Genomic DNA, 20,483 nt, shown 5'->3' on the forward strand with positions numbered 1-20,483 from the left:
TATTTTTAAAATACTGAAATATTTCAAGATGCCTCTAAGTATTTGTTTGTAATCCTTGATAAAATGTAGAGAAATATGGTAAAGTACAAATTAGAATTCTTTTTCTCTGACTGGAAAATGATGAATTAGTACGTTATTACTGTACATCTTCATCAATGGTTTCCATTACTAAGAATGCTTAGCTGGCATAAGCTACCTGTGCATCCATTTAAATTCTTTTCTCCCTAAATAAGGAACATCTCCAGATGAATAATTGCTTTAAAATGTGGCTGACTTTCCTCCCTTTGCAGTTGGCTTTCTTTGTGACTGTCTCTTAAAAATGCAGGAGGTTTCTTTTTTTCACTTTCTAGCCACTCAGGTTAGGACTGCAGCACAATCCTCTTGTCTAGCACTGCTTGATTCTGCTACTTCTCTACTCTGTCTTTTCCTCCTCATTTCTAATTAGATCTAATGTATTTGGTTTCTCTCTTATTCCTTGTGTATTATTTCTGTGAATATGTAGTGTCTTGTACCTTAATTATGGATGCTTCTTTTCTTTGTAGCCTGATGATTACCTTTACCTTTTTTTACCTTCATTAATGAAGTGTTTCAGGACCTCCTTCCTACAAAATCCTTTATCTACTGAAAAATCATGAACATTAGTCCATGCTTGTCTGTTACTTTTAAAATCTTCATCCATGCCTCTCTGCTGTAGGAGCAAACGTAAATTTAAGTGGTGGAAATGCATGTAGAGATAACTTAAACTACAGCTACTGTTGCATGCCACATTATTAGTTCTTGCTATTGAAAAAGCAGTTGAGTTGCTACCTGTCTCAGATGAGCTTTGATATTCACCTGTGGCAAGTACTTAAATGTAGCCTGAGAAGACTTTGAAATATTTCCTTTTTCATTAGGACTTGAAAAGCCTTGCAAATACTGTATTATTCTGCTGTTTTATTTTATTCTAGTGAAAAAGGTGGGAAAAAAGTGACCCATATTATAATCATGCTTTTGAATTTCTTGGTTTCTTGTGCACTTGAAATGATTTTCAATTCCACATGCTCTGCTTTGCATTATTAGTCATTTGAACTTCATACATTGTGATATTAACACTAGAAAATGGCTTTGTTTAATAGAACGAAAAGTTTATTTTCTAAAAACCTTAATCATCAGAAAATCAGTGATAGAAGCTACTCTTCTTTAGTCATTTTCTTTTAATCCAGCCTGCAGCCTTTTCTATCACTGATATATAATGGACAAGGGAATATGACCTTTGACCACATCTGATCTGCCTCTTCAGATGATTACAGTTTTTTAAACAAGTTAAGCCAGTATTTAATGCTTCTGTACAGAGATATCAATTACATTTTGACATTATATAATAAGATTTAATAATATAATTATTACAGAATTAGTAGAATAAGGAAGAGATTAATTCAAAACTAAATTCAGAATTAAGAACTAAATTGAGTGATCCTCCTGGTCTAAAGGGGTAAGGACATTCATTGTAATAAGACTTATGTTATCACATAGGTTGAATAAAGCCATGATATTATATTAAAAATGCTCTTGTTGGCAAAATTTTGTGCTCTACTGTTGTGTTTCATTTTAGTTGCTTCCGTGAATGATACAGTGAAAATTTTTGCTTGAAAACAGTATTTTTCTTCCAATGAATAATACAGTCTACTTGTATAACTGCCTATGGAAATGGATGGCATTGTGATTGTAATTTAAGTCCACTGTAATTTTATCAAGCACAAAATGTAAGCTTGTGTTCTGGTATATCTTGGATAATTAACTTTTGGATACTTAATTTCCCCTGTAATTCAGTTAATACCAAAGAGACTTTTCAGGACTGTTACAAACCTTACACATTTCTTAAATGTAACCATATTTGTCCTTATGTCCTGTAATGTTTCTCTTGAAATCCAAGAGTTCAGGAATGGTTGCGTGGAACCCAGCAGAGGTGTTATTCTTGTGTCTGTCCTATCATTAAGGATTTCTAAAAGGTATATTTCATTTTCCAGTCACTCTAATATTGTAGGATCTCCATGAAGTTGCCTATCTTCCTCTCTGATGACTGTCCAGACCCTTAGTTTTTCACTAAAATCGGCACAACAAAAGAAATTGGTTTGCAAACCTTTGTTTGAAGATATAGCACAAGGGGAAGACAAAAGAGAATTAGACATTTTGTTCAGCATATTACATATAATCAGCAGTGCACAGGAAAAATTGGTTATAAAAATCTGCAGCAATATCAATGCATAGAGGCCTGTTATAGACCAAAATGACTGTGATGCCATTTTCATCAAAATAACTGTTCAGAAGAATACAGCCAGTAACTATTAAGCTCTAAAACAGTTGAGAAACAATGCAGATAAAAACCATTTAGATGCTGCTGATAGGAATGTTTCTGTTCCAGGAGCAGGCATTGTGAAGACAACCTCAGAAATAGGAAAATGCGGGGGGTAATAGATGATGCAGCAATTTATTGCTTCATTTCAATCTTCATAGTCCACTACTTTGATTCTCCTCAGAAAGTGCTCATTGTCTACTATTCCCTTCTTTATCTTTCTTAAAATTGCTGGTTCAGAAAACTTGCCCTGCTAGGAAAATGGAGGGCGCACAGTAGCCTACCAAAAGAAACCTCAAAGAGAAAAGTTTCCTAATGTGTCAGTAGATCTGTACAGTTCCTTGAGTCATATCTGGGTGACAGACAGTAAATAAGTTGACAGTTGTATTCAGCTACTGAATACAATTTTTTGGGGGTTGTTTTGTTACTTTTCCTCCTTTGAGTTCCTTTTGCATAATTTTTAAGTCCTTCACTTAAGTGCGAGGTGTTTTATAAAGAGTCCCAATGCTGTGAGGTGGGTAAAGTTGCTTATTTTTATATTTGAGAGGAACTGAGCAACATCCAAAACTGTGGATGGCAAGCAGAGCACCTGACATTATTGAGAAATCACTACTGTATCCACTGTGTCCAACTTGGGAGTTTCTCTAGTTTGCCAGACTGTTCATCTGTGGAGATGGACTTGCACTATATAGGAGGAGCTGAGAGCAGTTATTAGCATTGTAGTTAATATGGCTCCAATATTTTCATAGTAACTAAAGTAATGTAAAGAAATAAATCAAAGTTAAAAGGAGGAAGAAAAGACAGAATGCATGAAAGGATGTTCTTTTAACCCTCTAATATTTTCCCAGTCTATTACTAGGCTCATGTTATTTTTTTGTACCCTCCACATACAGCAAAATTAGCATATGCATATCAAGAAAGTTCTGAAATAGATTTAGGCATTACTGTATTTTGATTTAGACATTATTGGAAATTACATCAGGTGTATGAAGGTGAGGTGGTATCTTAGAGTTCACAAAAAACCCAGCAATTTATCTTGTAGTTTCACTTCCCACCCCTTTTTTGTGTTTAGGTAATAGACTATTTTCATTGAATTTAATGTGCAGAGGAGATAAACTGATCCTGTTCACTAATTAATTACTTGCTTTTATCACCTTAGACTATTTTAACTGCATGATCCAGGGACGGAATATAAAATGGCTAATTAGTTCACTGAGGCAGTCTGCGCTGCTGGTTTCGTATGAGGAGTTTGCTCTCTAGTTTTGATTTGCTTTAACTCATGGAATTCCATTGCAATGCTAGGTAGTACTTTCTCTGCAGATCCTGTGGCGTGTGGAGGGAAAGGGGGGAGGGAGTGTAAGGATGTCCTTATGGAAAGCTTTACTAGGTTTATGTCTTTACTGACAGATGTGAATCCAGGTGGTAACAACTCCCAGCACAGATAAATTGCCTCTACTTCCTGCTTGGACTGGCTGTTGAATTTTTAGCCAAAGTCCTATGACTTCTCTCTTAGAGCTTTAGAAGATTCGACCCATATTTGACATCCCTCGGAGATTTCCTGTTTGTACTTACAGGGACTGCAGAGCAGTGCTTAAAAAGGAAATTTCCAAATTACATACTATTTTTTACTTTTTAGTAGCTGGGGGAATAAACTTTGTTTCTAGCAGTACTATGAACTTTATTTACATAATCTTGGTATTAAATAGTGAGAGTCAGCTTTTCTTTTACTAAGGAACTTACTCTGTAGCAGCTCAGTGTAATGTGTGCCCAATTCGTAGAGCTTTCACAATGTAAATACAGAGTATTTTCTTGCTTTCTGTGTTAAAGATAAATACTGATTTTATGAAATTACTGCTTTAAGTAGCAAATACTTTCTGAGAAAAAAAAAAATTCCCAAACAGAGATGCCTAATTTCACGCAATTATCTCTGTATTTCTTCAGGATGTTGGCTGTAGAGAACATTAGGGAGAAGGAAGAGAAAGCAAATAGAACACACTGTTTTTTCAGAGGAAAGAAAGAGACTGTAGTTGATTTTGTTTAGTTTTTTGTTTTTGGGGGGGGGGGGGGGCTGGTGTGCGGGGGGTTTTGTTGTTATTGTTTTTTGGGGATTTGTTGTTTCTTGTTTGATTGGTTTGGTTTTTTAATGTCCATGTAGAAAGAGTCATAATTTACTATAAATGCTTAACATTGGTGTAATCTTTAATGTTGTCTTCTCGTAGTTAATTTTGATCATCAGACCTCTGTATTTATATTTTCATGTTTCCCCTTACTCATGTTGTTTATCTTACATATGGAATAAAACTCCACTGTGGATTTCTTACAGAAGGTTAAGAAGTAAAGGGTCTTTATAAACCCCTTAACATTATTATACTAGAACTCCTATCTGTAGAAAATAGAAATTAATTATAATTATGGAAACTGGAAGAAAATTAATGTCGTAATTTATTACTTTAAAGCAATGGGAGTAATAGTTGCTGATGCCATTTTTTTTCCCAAATTCTTGCTATAAATTCTGTAATAAGTCATGTTGACCAAAAGCATCTTCTGTTTTTCTCTTATGTCTAGATTGAAAAATAACACCCTTTTAAAGGAAGCTGTCAGACATAATGAAGAACAGGGAAGAATTTATTTGAAAAATAATGAAAAATTTTAACCAAACCCTCAGAATAAAAGTAAAAAAAAATACCCCAAAAGCTGAGGTACCCACAGATTTCAGTGTAACTGTTTAAAAAATGCTTTTAAGCATGCAAATACATATAAGAATTATCTGTGAAATTAAGCAACAAATGACTACGGAGATGAAACAGATGTAAAATGACAATAGAAGTACTAACAAGATAATATAACTTTGTGACATTTGAATGCCTGAGGAATGAAATCATCACATCTGAAGTATTTTCTAAATAAGTGACAGAGAGAGCATATCATACACAAGATGACAGAAGAAGGCAAATTTGCTTATGTCAGAAGTAAATAAATGAAGTGCTCACAAGACTTTATTAACAGAAATTATGTATTGAAAGTAATACAGAGTATTATAGTATAAAAAATGGGAGAGTTTTAGCTAAAAGTGGAAAAAGGTATTAATACTGTGAGACTCAAAACGTGCAAACATTTAATTTCTTCTTTGTGGTGTTAATTTACGTATATCCTGAACAGATTGTCACAGTCTTTACAAACTTCCACGAATACCAGTTGATTTTCATGGAAGTATTTTAGTCAATTTTCAGTAGGGATGAAAAGCTTTTTCTCTAGTTGATTCTGAATGAAAAAGAAAACTCATATATTCTATGTACAAAACTGACAAAAATTATGCAAACTGAGTGCAATCTTTGTTTATAAGCACCATTCTGTGCATATTACTTATGGTCTGCTTTACCAAATAATCAGACCTATGCATGAGGAATAAACCTAAGTCAGCTCAGTGTATAGATTTTTCTTAACTTGTCTCAATATTTTTAAATGCTAGGTCATACTTCAGGTAGGGGGATGCCTGTGCTTTCAATTTACTGTAAATTTTCTTTGAGATACAACCTCATTATTTTTCCACTTCTTATGTGCATCTGTTGCAAAATCTAGACTATATTGAGTAACATGATAAAAAAACTAATTATGATGTATGATTGGAACCTAAGTCATAAATTGTTCAAGTTCCATGGTGATACTTTTTACACACTTGAGTATAAACCATAACAATTTGATTTTGTTTTGCAGCTCACTTGTTTTAACCAGTATAGCTCTATGTAACGATACCACATGCTAACATCAAGCTACGTAACACAGTGCACACTGAGGTGTTTTATGCATTTGTGCACATCTTCAGCTGGTGCCTGTGAGTTCAGATTTGTTTTTTAGTGGTCCATCTTCTCAAACCAAACTAATAACTTTGTTTATGTCACTCAAGCTCTAGAGCTATTAATGTTCTTAGTGGCAGAAAAGCTGTGTGAGTCAAATATGTTAAAATTCTTAAGTTATTATATTTAGGGTCATACCTAGGCTCTGTCTACATATTGAATAACATAGCCCAGTATCAATATGGATGAGCTGATAAAGTGGATGTATGAGCTTCAGCATCCTTAAATATGGCTCAAGACTTTTAGTTTGGGTTAAATGTAGTTCAGTCCTTTGTCATTACCGTGGGTAATGTTGGAAGCTGTTTGCCACTGGTTCAGACCTTTCTGCATTGGCTGTAGAAACAAATTCCATAGAAAGAAAATTCTGTAGCTAGAGAAACAAAGTTCGTGCACATCATGAGCAGAATTCTAAGTTAGTTTCTTCTAAGAGCAATGTAGTTTGCATGCACCAAATTCATCCTTCAAAAACCAATGAATTTGCATTAAGTGCTGAGGGGATTCACTTTGGAACTATGTTACAGGTCCACTTCAGAACATCAAAGTTAGTGTAGTTTTTCTGGAATATTCATGTAAGCCATTTATGAGCATATTAGCTATTTAGGTAAGCAAAAACACAGTAAGTTTAGTTTAAAAATATTTTGCCCATGATGTTCATAATGGTATGGAATTAATCTTCTTGCTTGACATGTCTCTCCCTTTTATTACATTACAATGGGAATAATAATATATATTTTATTATGTTTTAATAAACTGTGAAACACTGAAATTTAATATACATATAGTATGCTTAGAATATATTATTAGCATGTAGAGAAGTCACAGTAGGTCTTTTATCAGGTATTATTGCATGTCTTCTGATCTAAAAAAATAAATTTGAGGTAAAGGGAGGGAGTTGACTTTCTGAGCTTATCATCTATCACTGAGCCAAAATTTCTTTTCTATGCTGAGTAGCTTTTAAATTTTGATAGAAACTCTTAACAGGCAGAGGGAAGATGGAGCTGTTCCTCAGGTTTCTCATTGAAACACTTCCTGAACACATTTCAGGATGCTTCTTCAAATTCTGTTTCATTTTACATAGGATCCAGTTCATTAATCTGAGATTAATTTTTGTGGAGGAATAAATGGAGGACAGTTCTGGTGGGTTAACTTTGCATGGCTGCCAGACACCCACACAGATGCTTTCTCGCTTTCCGTCCTCAACAGGACAGGGAAGTAAAATAAGACTTAAACCAATGGGGTTCTGAAGGATACAAAATTGATAGGGAAGTTTCTAGAGAAAGGGGCAGGCTTGGGGAGGGATTGACATTCAATGGGAGTAGGAACAGGGAAAAAAAGGGCAGGTCTTTGGGGAGATGGACAACTAGGGCAAAACCAACAGCACAGGAGGGAAAGGAACAATCCATTGGTAACAAAATATGCTATGACAATACAAAATAGGAAGTATTATAAAACTGACTACTAGAACTGCATTACTATCAAAAATACACACTGCAACAAAATGTGTTGTTTTTTTGGTTTTTTTCCCCCTAATTTAGAGACCTGGCTGCAAGGAACTGCTTGGTAGGTGAAAGCAACATCTTGAAAATAAGTGATTTTGGGATGTCCCGGCAAGAGGACGATGGCGTGTACTCATCATCAGGCCTAAAGCAGATTCCAATCAAGTGGACTGCTCCAGAAGCTCTGAACTATGGTGAGAACATAACTGGATTTTCTTGGGAGAAAAAAAAAAAAAAAAAAAAAAAGCAAAGTGCAATAAAGAGCACCAGAGCCGCAATATTTCAGTGTATATACATATAATTCTTTTCCCCCTGTTCAAATTAATTATGTTTAAAGTAGTTTTAATATTTCAGTCTGTTTTATGCAAAAAAATGCAGTTTTGCTGCTGAAAAACAATAGGGTAGCAACATCAGAATTGCTATTATGCAACAACAGCAGAGTGCTTTGGTTCTGTTGCTGACTCATTCTTGCAGACAGCCTCGTCAGTCATTTAAATTATGATCATTAGCAAAATGAATGGCAAGCTCTGCATATATATGGCCCCTCATTGAAAACAGTGGAAAATGTTAATGTACTAGAACACTGTTTTAGATAATTCATTGCATTGATGAAAAATACGGTCATTGTTTTATTTTTGGGGATTTTTTAACTGCAGTTTTTCTTTACCTGTGTTTTTGTGTATCACTAGGTTGTTATATTGGGGATAAAAATTCATTATTTATCACTGAGGGAAATGGTCCACACTACATGGATAATAGTTCCAGAGTAGAAACAGAAGCTGCTGCTCTTAGCTTTTTTTGCTTATATGAAACTATAAAAATAAGTTCTTCTGGGTAAAATGGGCTGTGGAGAAGCAGCGCATTTAATAAATGATGGCATGTTTTGAATGTATTTCTCTAAACCAGTTCTTTAGTTGAGTACACAGAACAAAATATTTTTGAATTCTTCATTTGAAGTGTCTATAAATATTTCTGTCATCTCTTAAATTTAGCCTTTTTTTTGGAAATCATGCATTAGAAATCATAAGTTTGTGAATTATGATTGATAGCAGAATGCTTCCTCTCATTAGCACTTTTGCAGCAGTTAATGACATAACACAGTAATGCAGATCTTCCCTTTAAAAGGCTGACAGTAAATTCAGTTTAGTAATTGATCCTGTATTACCAGTTATTCCAAGAGATGTTAGTGTTGCCAACATTCACTGGCAAAGGCTCTGCTCTTTTGGGTGTTTGGTCCACTATAAAAAGTGTTCTGGGTTTTTATTTTTGTTATTTTGTAAATACAGTGTTTTTGATGTATTATCCTTATAACCATATGTGGTCCAGTTGGCTACATTTAGCAGGAAACAGGCTCTTGTGAAAACACCTTCACTTTGTACTGCTGAGTCTGTTTTTTTCTGCACAGTACAGGAGAAGAGGAGATTGTTGATTAGCATCAACTTATTTTGTGTTTCCTAAAGCACATACATATTCCAGCAGATATAAGTCATTTTCTGTAATATTTGGGAAATAAGCTCTCTCAAACATGTTAGTATGTTCAGCAGTCAATATTCAGCTTTCAAAATGTCATGAAAGATTTCTGTTTGTTTTTGAAGGATAATTTTTCCACTATCTTGAAAGTTTTTAGTAAAACTTACTGGATTATGTTTTATTGTTGTCCATTCTAATAATAGGGTTGTAAGATTTGCATTGAATTGTGTAGGTAAGATTAGAGGTTTTTAAGATATCAAAATGAGATAAAACTAAATCTGCAGTATTTCAAAACTAGTTGGTAACCACTGACCAGGTCAGTCCTGAATATCAAGATTCAAAGGTTCGAGGAAAATGAGAAATAGAGTAATTTGGCTATTACATGAATGCTAAAGTGGCTAAGAAGCTACAAAAAAGTTATTTTTTTAGTCTTTGCTTATGTCACTGTATATGACAAATTAAGAGCTGTCACTAAAGTACGTTAATTTCAAAAAAAAACCACAAGTTGTGAAGGCAAGAAACCAGACTAGGGCAAATGTTGTGGTTCTGACACAAATTGTGTCAGAAGTCAAAAGCAAAATTCAGATGCCACTGGAGTTTTTGAGAAATGGAAGCTTTGGTTATGTGGGTGCTGTTAAGAGCCATTCTGCACCATTATTGGGATGGCAAACCTCATCACTCCAAACATCTCCTCTTTCCTCCTTCTTCCCCCCACTTCATACACTGAGGCTGATGTCACATGGTCTGGAATAGTCCTTTGGTCTGTTTGGGATCACTTGTCCTGGCTGTGATCCCTCCCATGGACCCAGCTTCCTCACCAGCATGGCAGTGTGAAAAGCAGGGAAGGCCTTGGCTCTGTGCAATCAAAGCAATAACAGAAACATCTCTGAATTATCAACTCTGGGTTCAGCACAAATCCAAAACAGAGCCCGCTACCTGCCACTGTGAATAGAATTAATTCTACCCCACCAAAATCAGCACATATTTAGGACGATTATGGGGTATTTTTGCTTCCTGATCTTTGAAAATTAAAATACATTTAATATGTATGGTTTCTCCCTACAATATTTTGAGTTATTTGTGATGTTAATAGTAACGTGGGGAGGACTTGGGGTTTTTTTCTTAACAGATTTTTTTTTTTCCCCTCAGATAATGGAATAGCCTAAAATATAATTAACTGTTCAGTACTTGTACTTTCTGTAAAAAAAAAAGAAAAAGCTAATCACCTGTCTTGTGTTTGCTGAATGCTTTCAGTGAAAAATGTTAAATTACTGGATGCCCAACTGTGGGAAGTTGATACACAGACAAGAAAACTAATCTTACTCCAGAGAGCGTAGTGAATATCTATAATTGCCAACTATGAGGCACACAAGCTAACATAGCACAGCTGGAAGTGATATTTAGTCTAAGAGTAAACTGAGATTTCTGACATCAGAACAGTTGTCACTGTCATCAACTGTCACTATAATTTACATGTATTTTCTTTTTTTTCCTAGTCAGAAGTGGCTTAGTTTGGCTTGTTTGATGATTAGAGATAAACAAACAATACATTCACAAGTGTTGTTTTAAAGAATAAAGAAATGTAAATACTAAATAAATGAAAAAGTAATAGTATGCAACAAAGAAGAATAGTCATGAAAAATGTTGAAAGTGATGTTGAAAATTAATTTTTAAGGTAACATTTTCACTGATTCTGCTGCAAAAGGCTAGGAGTCTTAATTTTCTAATGTGAACCCATCAGAGATAATAGAAATACCTGCTCCAAAATGTCTCCCTGTAATAGAAAGCTATAATTCCACAAAGAGGCTTGGAATTCAGTTGTCTATCAATTTTGCTACCTCGGAAGCATAATTGGAGGCAATTGAACCAGCAGGCCTGATTTTTTTTGTAAGCTGATTGGGTGCACCAGTTTTGCAGCATCCAGCCTTACTTTGATTTTCAGAGATCAGTTTCTCAAAGCATGAGAACCAGGTCTTTTTCACACTTAGAAACAGTGTTGGTGGTAGCTCCTCTCAGAATAAACACAGCCATGCTAAAATGGAGAACTGGAAAACGTAATTTTTAAAAGAATATTTGGAATTGAAAGCAGCTGTAAATGAGTAGGAAAATCCTGACTTCTTTTGTCCTTCTATATTAAAAGAAAAAATATTTTTGTACATTAAGAAGGAAAGAAATTCTTAACTTGCCTGACAAACGGGTGTGGTCTGTGTAAAACTGTAGAACTTAAGGTTAGCTTATGTTACACCAAAGTATTTGCTTTAATATAATTTGTTCATGCTTTGAAGTACTGGAGACTGTGAAATCTGTATAATGTTTTATTAGTAGCTACAGCTTTGTTTTGCCTGAATATTGCCAGTGTAACACTTTTACCTTTACAGGAAATTTGGGCCATAATTACCTGAAATACCAATTTCTCTGTATGTTAAGTTGAAGGTTTGCTTTCCTTTTCATAGGGAGATACACATCTGAGAGTGATGTTTGGAGCTTTGGAATCCTTTTGTGGGAGACCTTCAGTTTAGGCGTGTGCCCATACCCTGGAATGACCAACCAACAAGCACGAGAGCAAGTTGAGAAAGGTAATTGTTCCTAGGGAGTGAAAGAAATGCTGGATAAATTGTAAGGATTTAGTGTGAAATAGCCAAGAAATAATATACAAGTTTTGTAGCAACTTTAGCAAAAACAGTATGATGTGTCCTAAATTGATGAGTCTGGCTTTCTGGGAGGAGTAGGTGGTGTATATATAGGCCTTTTGAAGAAAAAGGAATACACTGACCAGTACCTTAAAGGTTGGAAGACTTACAGCATGCTGACTTTCATTATTGCAGAACTAACAGGTGAGATGGGAAGGAGGGATTTACTGCTGTGCAAAGCAGAAGCTTGAACAGAATGAATTATTTAAGATTATGGTAATGCAGGTATAAATATTCTAAACTGCCAGAAAAAAATCTCTATCATTTCATCTTCTTTATTAAATCATTTCACAGAATGATTTAGCAATTATGGTGGAGAATGGTAAGCTAGTTGAGCATTGCAAGCTGCATTTCTCTTCTACAAAATAATCAAAAGGTTAAAATAGCAAATAACTGTGAGTAGGAGTTTAGGAGTTTGATTTATTTTCATCATCTTTAGTGGCATTTCAGAACTGTTTCTTCCCTACGTAGTACTACTGTATAATTTATAAATATGTTCTCAGCTAGTAAAACTTCCAAATTATTTAAAACTAAACAAATGGTAAACAAAACAAAAAAAACCCAACCCTCTGGTTTGCTGATTTACACACATTGTCAGTCTTTGTTATAGTTTTATAAGCACTATAAGTGATAATAAAGTTTCTACTTAAAGGCCAAATCAAATCCTAGAGCCTAAGCCTTTTTTGTTTGAACTTATATGCATTTATCCAGTACCTAGAGCAGATGCATGCAGAACAAAAAAAGCAAAAATATTTCTCAGATTTACCTGTTTTAAGAGGTCAGTGTCATGGCACTGTTCTTTAGAAAGGGAGATACAGAGACCTGTGCACTGAGTCTGGAGTCAGAGCTGCATTTAGCTGTGGAGTCCAATGAACATCATTGTGCGCTGCCTGTCATTTGCTCAGAGCTATGTGTGGTAAACAATTTTTGGAATCACAGACTCAGATAATGGCTGAGGTGTGCAGAGAGCTCTAAATGTTGTCTGGTCCAACCACCCAGCTCAGCAGGATCACACTGAGATGGCTTTTGCATATCTCTGTGAATGAAGATGCCACCTCTTTGGACAATCTTTGCTCAGTCACTCTCACAGGGGAAGAAGTGTTTCCTGATGCTCAGGAGGAATTTCCCATGTTTCAGTGTGTGCTCATCACCTCTGTGTCCTGTCACTGGGCATGGAAAGAGCCTGGACCTGCCTTCTTTCCACCCTCCCTGCAGGTGTTTATAGACATTGTTGAGATCCCGTGATATATCTCCTCTCCAGGATGAGCTACTCCAGCTCACTCAGCATTTCCTCATAGGAGAGAGATGTTTCAGCGCCTCCATCACCTTGGTGATCCTTCATGAGGCTCTCTCCATTGTGCCTGTCTTGTACTGGGGAGCCCAGCACTGGACCCAGCACTCCACATGTGGCCTCAGCCAGTACTGAACAGAGGGAACAGATGATCTCCCTCAACCTGCTGCAGTGCTCCTTCTAGCGCAGCCCAGTGTGCCATTAGCATTCTTTGCTGGAAGAGCTCATGCTGGTGTCCAGCAGGAGCCCCAGGGCCTTTTCTGACAAACCGCTTCCTGGCGGGGCATTCCCCGCCCGTGCTGGTGCCTCGGGCTGTTCCCAGCCGCAGGACTTGGTTCTTCCCAGGCTGGCTTGAGGCTCCTGTCAGCCCCTTTCTCCAGCCTGTCCGGGTCTCCGCGGACAGCGCCACGAGCCTGTGGTGCACCAGCCCCGCCGCAGCAGCACGGGTGCCCCGCTGCTGCGCCACCATCGCTAAGGGCGCACCTGCCCTCATCCACAGCCCTAGTGAAGGTGCGAGACAGGACTGGACCCTGCAGCTCCACTTAGACTTTGTACCACTCATCACCTCCCTTCAGGGCTCACTGTTCAGCCTCAGTTTTCCATCCCCCTTCCTGTCTCATCATCTAGCCCATAAATCCAAAGGTGTCTTTGTGGGGATTTTACAGTGAAATCCCCTCATGTATCAGGCCACTCATCTCATTGAAGAAGTTTCTCACATTGGTCAAGCATGACTTGCTCTTAGAATCCATGCTGACTTTCTGCATGCTTACTCCTGTTGACTTCCTTGTACTGCCTGAAAATTGCTTCCAGCATTAGGTGCTCCATCACCTTCTGGGATCAAGGTGATGCTGACCAGCCTGCAGTTCTTTGGGTGCTCTGACTTGAAGATAGGAGTGACATTTGCTTTACTTCTGTCTTCAGGTACTCCTCCCCATAGTTGAAGTGATGTGTGAAAGATGATTGGGAATGGTGTGGCAGTGGCATCAGGCCATTCTCTCAGCACTCATGGGTGCATCAGAGCCCCTGGACTTAACTAAGTCTGGTGTGCTTAAGTGTTCTCTGACCAGGTCCACTTCCACCAAGGGTACATCTTCCTTGTTCCAGCCTTTCTCACTGATCCCTGGAGCTTGGGATTCCTGAAGGCTGGTCTTGCTAGTAGAGAAATGAAGAAAGTGTTTAGTACCTCAGCTTGTCCCTGCCCTTTGTTGCTGAGTTGCTCAGTGCCTCATTCAGCAGTGGGCACACATTTATTCAAGCCTTTTGTCCCCTCCATAGTTAGAGAATCCCTGCTTGTTGTCTTGGACATGCCTAGCCAGATTCAAGCCCTTCTGGGCTTTGTCTTTTTTTACTTCATCCCTGGAGGCTCAGACAATGTTTTGGTATTCCTCCCATTACCTGATTTTGTGTTTGATTTTGTCCAGGAGCTCCTTGTCCATACATACAATTCTCCTGGCATTTTTCCCAATTTCCTACTCATTGAGAAATCGTCTTCACTGCTGTGAATACACCTCTGTGGTCCAGGGTATTGATGATATGCCTGAATAGCCACTTACCTGTGACTTTTGAATGATTAGCTGCTAATTTGCTTAACGGATTGTCTCTTCTCCTGCTCATTGTCAAGTCAGAGAACTCCTTGGCTGATGGCAGTAGAGAGGTGTGGAAGCCACTGCCTATCTAAGCAAACCAGGAGAGAGATTTGAGATAAGATGGAAAGATAGAAAAGTTAAGAAAACAGAGGAAGGAAAAATTAATTACTAAAGTGCAGATGGGGAAGAACTTCCTTAAAGAGACAAAAAGGGGAAGAAACATGAGAATAAAAGTGGGTACATCTTCAAAAACAGCAAATAAATTTACTCACATCTTCAGTATCAGTTTCCTCACTGCAGGGAAGTAAGGAAATACAATTGAAAAGCAGAGAGTAGCTACTTCCTAAGATACAGGAAAGAAATCTGTGTGAGTTGCTGCTATTAGGGATGAGCAGCAAACTGACAGTTCAGCATGCCCAACTTAAATGTCACTGCTACCCGAGCTGTAATTAGTTTCATAATTACCTCTCATGTATAGGGTATGTATTGAAGATGTTCTTCTTATTGCCTTGAAGGTCTTTATAAATGAAATGGTCTTGAACTTTGCTCTTATCTTTTTAGATTTGTCAATATGCATCTGTTTTCAGTACTAAAAGTTTCCTCCACTTTTTCTGTGTACCAGGTTACCGAATGTCTGCACCACAAAAATGTCCAGAAGAAATATATAAAATAATGCAGAGATGCTGGGACTACAAGCCAGAAAACCGGCCAAAATTCAGTGAGATTCAGAAAGAGCTGTCTTCAATCAAAAAGAAAGTGACATAGTGATGAAGAGGTGCCAAACTCAATGTCTGGGACTTTATTTTCCAGTGAAGTAATTGTTTCCCTCAAACACTATGCATTTATATAGCATTATTTGCAATATTCTTCTAGGATTACTTTGAAATTAACTGGTGTACCATCTTGAATGGTGCCTACACCTGCATTAAAGATATATACTGCAAAATGCTATATATCCAGTCACAGTAGTACTGTAATTTAGGTTACATGTACATAGGAAAGCACATGCTACAAATTTAAGGGACTGTGGCTTCTATCTGTTTTACAGCAAATAACTGCTAGTGACATTTTTCAGAAGTACTCTAGTTTAAGCTGTGCTCTCACTCTGCTATCTCTGTCCTGTATGTCAGCATATTAATGTGGGGATTGTCATACATGTTGGCCTTAAAACTGAAGACAGTTTTGACAAGTATTTCAACTAGAAGCTGTTTTTAAAAAAATTCTTTCTACATCTGATAGACTGAGGTGATATTTGGTTTTAAGCATGAAGCTCACTTAGATTCTGGATGCAAACATGCTTACTGAATGGAAAAATCCAGAATTTTTTTGGTAGTTGAATTACTTGTGCATTTATTACCAAACATTAGAAATACTTCTGACTTTTTATGTGATCTACTTAATGCCTTTTTTCTCCTTCAATGCCATCAGAATTCAGTAATATGTTTCTTTTATGGTGACCTATGTTTATTTTAGAACAAAAAGACCAATATAGAGTATATTTCTTTGATTTCTTAGCCCATGCTAAGAAATACTGCAAACTATCTGCCTTTCAAAAAATATGTGAAAGTACTAGGCCAAGAAAAAGGGGTTTATTAATGATAGCAGCAGATGACAAATATCATTGATCTTAGAGGCGCTAAAGAATATGTTGCTAGATTTGCTTTTGACCCTGATTTTTTCCATTAAATTGGTAGAAATTCTCAGAATGCAGCTGGAGCATGCAAAAGTTTATTCTGAATAAAGGAACATCTCATGCATAGTGTCCAAAGGAAAATACTACTTCTGTATGGCATGAGGAAGTTGTTCTAACAACCAAAAGGAAAGAAGTATGTTTAAAGCCTCTGACAGGGAACAGCAGAGTAGAAATACTAATCTTCTATTTTTCTTACATTATTGCAATCAAATATCAAAAGACTGGGGATAAACAAGGTTTAAATGCACCAAGAATATAAACCTTGTGTTTGTATATATATACATATAAATATATATTAAAAAAAAAGCCAGAAAGAATAAAACCTTACTAGATAGAGGAGGGAGGAAGTGCACCATTTGTTACTTTGACTCTGGGTACTCTTTGCAGCTGGAATTGTTTTCTAGAGCTCTGAATCGAAATAGGAACAAGTTACTGTATCCCTGTCTGAGTTCCAGCATTAAGGTGCTTAAAATACTTCCAAGGAATTTACTAAAATATTCAGATCAAGGGATACTAGTTGCTGCTAATGCAAGTAAGAAACAGGGATTGTAAGTAACACAGCACCTGGAATGTTAATTAGCCTTATATTTTAGTGTTACAGTGGGAATGAGATGTAGTGAAGTCAGTGGCTACATTACATTTTTATTTCTGTTAGTGTGGCTTTTCTATTGTCCACATCATCTTTTGCTCTCTAAAGAATATTTACAGTAGTGCTGAGTGGTGGTTTAGGGCTATATGTGACCAAAATATGTGTAGTCTAGAAGAATTTGTCTCTTACATAGGAATTAGTGTCCAATTACAACAGTGAATGGTTGTGTGGGATCACATCACCTGCATTTGAGGTGGTACTGTCAGTATCCAGCTGTAAGGAATGGTAAGTGCTTCTTGCATTTTCTTGAGTGATTTTTTTCTTGGAGATAAGGAAGCATTTATATACACATACCCATTAAAGTGTAGTGATTGGAAAACTTGGTGGCATAAATTAAAACTTCATTGTAAGTGTACTGGATATGTTTACTTAGTTCTGTACTTCAAGTAGCCCAGAGATATTTTTCAAGAGCAGTAGGAAACATTCTTGTTAGCTTGTATGCTTCTAAGTAGTACACAGAGTCTGTGCCTTAATTTGCTAATATGCTAATGCAAGTGCAAGTGTACTAAGATCTAAGAAATGTTTCACAATCATTTGCAGAAATCCATCCAACTGTGTTTCCTTACATATGCATCCCTGAAGTCTGCAAGTAAGGATAACAGTGTCAGCGTTCGTAGCTTTTCTGGAGAGTTAATATTCTTTTGTTAGAGAGATGGACTGTTTCTTTACCATATGCCCTCTTGACAGCAAGAAATACTGCTTTATTCAGATAAAATAAAATACTGTTGTATTTGTCATAAATTAACCAGTCACCATCCTGAATCTCACAGAAGGATAAAAACAGTACTAACACTTTATTCTGGAATAGTTAATCTCCATACATATATATCACACTTCTGTTTAAATTTGAAGTCTTTTTAAAACAGGGGATTTCTACAGCATTAGGAAAGTTTGTTACTCTTACTGAAGTAAGCACCAGTTCAGTTCAAAACTAGTTATACTTTGGGAGAATACCAGAATGGCTTTGTAAGTATAGAATAAATTTCAACACAGGTACATGTCTTCTCAATTATTTAAACTTTTTGTATCAATAATTTAGTGGTTTGTGGCAGAATTTGTTTCTCATGTCTGACTTGTAATTGTTGAAACTATTCAATTTGGGAAGTGGAATCCATACCTATAGCTACTGTAGGCTTCTCACAGGAGCATTCACAACCAAGCCTGCCATGCCATGAAATTTAAAAGACATGGCACCAAAGAAGCGAAGCTGCAATATCTTCTCTCTGTGGCCTTTTGATGACTTAATCTTGTCTGGTTAATCTTACCAGGTTAGCCAGGTCATTTGGCTCATGTACTGTCTCTATGATAGAGAACTTAAAAAGAGAACATATAAAGAAGTTAAGCTTCAGTCTCTTTTGCAAGCATGGAGTTCAGGTTAGGTTGTTACACTGGCATTGTCAGAACCAGAGAGAATCCTGAATTATTTTACACTGTTAAATGTAGAAAACTCTAAATACTGTTATCCTCAGCTTGTAATGTGAGAGGGAATTCAACAGGTTTTCTCTTATTTTCAGGTTTTTTCTAGGAATTGCATTCATTATTTTAAGAAAATTGCTTTGAAGGCAAAAAGTGCTTTCTTAGTTTGTTTTTAGTAGAAAATTAGCGTATATTAGCTTCCAAGTCCAGTCCTCAGTGAAATCATAAGGTTTTCTAAGCTTCTTTATTGTATGAAAAGTAAAATAGGGAAATGTGTCTTGTCTGGAAACAAACATTGCTTCAGCAAAGAGTGGTGATGTAGAGTTACCATCCCACAAAGGCATTATCTTTGAAATGTGCATTTTCATTAGTTTCTGTGAAAACCAATGAACTAGCTTTTCGTTTATCTTAACAAAAATATGCCCTTTTGTAGACTTGCCTAAAATTTTTTGGAAATTGTTATTGGGAAGTGCATTACCAGAAGGCCATCAGTGAGAACTGCAGCTGGTAAAGCCCTTTCTCACTGACAGGAAAGAGAAAACTGGTTAAGGAAATATTAGGTTATTCATACTCAAGTATTTTTTCATTAATGTCTTTCACCACCTGTTATGCTTACTTAAATACAAGCACATCATTAAAATTTTCTATGAAGTTACCTATTTGTTATCTCTTTATAACTATTTTGTTACCCTTTTTGCACCCATTGTAAAGGTAATAAAGAAAACAAAAAAAGAAGAAAAATCCCCCACATTTTTCTGAAGTTAGAGTGTAACCAAGTCTCAGAAGTATTTACAAATGTCTTCCCTCCAGTTTTCTCAGATGTGCTGCTGCACAAATATTAACAACAGTGATGAAATACTAGCCCTGTTTCCAGTATTCTTGCTGTCATATCCTCTGAATGTCAGTGCTACTCACAGACTTGAGGGAGTGCAATATTTGAAGACCTAAGCTAGTGTGTAAATAGTGTCATCAAACATGGTATTCAGCAGTTCTGAGAATAATTGATTGTCACAAAACTCATTATAAAGATTAAGTAAAGAAAAGGAAGCTGAGAGAGTCCGCTTTCTGTAACAGCTGTCCTGTTTTTAGGCACTAGAAATATTTGTTTGTGCCTGTGCACTTGGATTTGTAACATTTTTATGACTAAGCATCAAATAGTTTGCTATTAAAGGAAGAGTTTGCCAATTAATTTTTTCTTCTTCTAAAGCACAAAAGGACTTACAATATTGTTGGAAGATTTCTTCCTAGGCAAGTCAGGGAAGAACACCCCTGCTACCAATGAAGTTACGCATTTTTTCCTCTTAGAGTGGTTTTCATGCAGTCCTTCACTTCTACTAATATGGGACCTCAATTAGTAATTAAAAGGTGCATGGCAAGTACAGGGCAACTCCAATATTCCTGAAGTTCCAAACAACCATGAGTTTTTACAAGATCTGGTCAAATTGAAATATCAGCTCTATTAAAAATGTTTTCTTTCAGTTCCCTTCTGCAGATTTACTGAAAACAAACAAAATCAGTCCTTAATAACCAGCAACAACTTACTCGGAAAGTGAATCAACCTCAGGAGCCTATCAAGGTTTTCTAAGAGTAACTATTCCCTGGGGTAGCTTCCTATTATAAACAAATAAAGTTTAAAGTTAGAAAGCTCCAAATTGAAATGGAAGAATCCATTCACATGTCACATTATGAACAGTCAAGTATAGCTACCATTTCTTTCCTCAAAGTGGTACTGAATTGTTATTTCCAGCTCCTATATATGCATTGCAGAGTTGCCTTTTAATGTGTTATTAGTACCCTACTTTACTTTGCTGAGACCTGAAATCTTCCCTTCCTTCAAAGTGAAGATTCTCTCATTGAAAATTCCAGCAAGATCTGCCTGTTAGCTCCAACATTTTTACATATTTTCACATCCAGTTATCAGAGGCATTGTGTTCATTATAATAAGTACCACATAGAACAGGGCTGGAAGCCCCTGACTTTAAACTTTTGAAGTTTTGACCCTAAAA

At 36.4% G+C, this 20,483-nt stretch overlaps 1 protein-coding gene across 4 annotated transcripts in view; it reads left to right on the top strand.

Annotated features, from left to right (window-relative positions):
* Positions 1-19,132, top strand: part of FER (FER tyrosine kinase) — a 154,223-nt gene extending 135,091 nt beyond the window's left edge. For all 4 annotated transcript variants that reach the window (XM_038125679.1, XM_038125682.1, XM_038125681.1 and 1 more), the window contains exons 18-20: positions 7,722-7,876; positions 11,606-11,728; positions 15,342-19,132. In XM_038125679.1, the coding sequence (XP_037981607.1) occupies positions 7,722-7,876; positions 11,606-11,728; positions 15,342-15,484 (421 nt within the window). In that variant the 3' untranslated portion in view covers positions 15,485-19,132. The remainder of the gene's footprint in view (positions 1-7,721; positions 7,877-11,605; positions 11,729-15,341) is intronic.
* Positions 19,133-20,483: the final 1,351 nt, after the last annotated feature.

This window comes from Motacilla alba, chromosome Z (genome assembly GCF_015832195.1).
Source record: "Motacilla alba alba isolate MOTALB_02 chromosome Z, Motacilla_alba_V1.0_pri, whole genome shotgun sequence".
NCBI classification, from domain to species: Eukaryota; Metazoa; Chordata; class Aves; order Passeriformes; family Motacillidae; genus Motacilla; species Motacilla alba.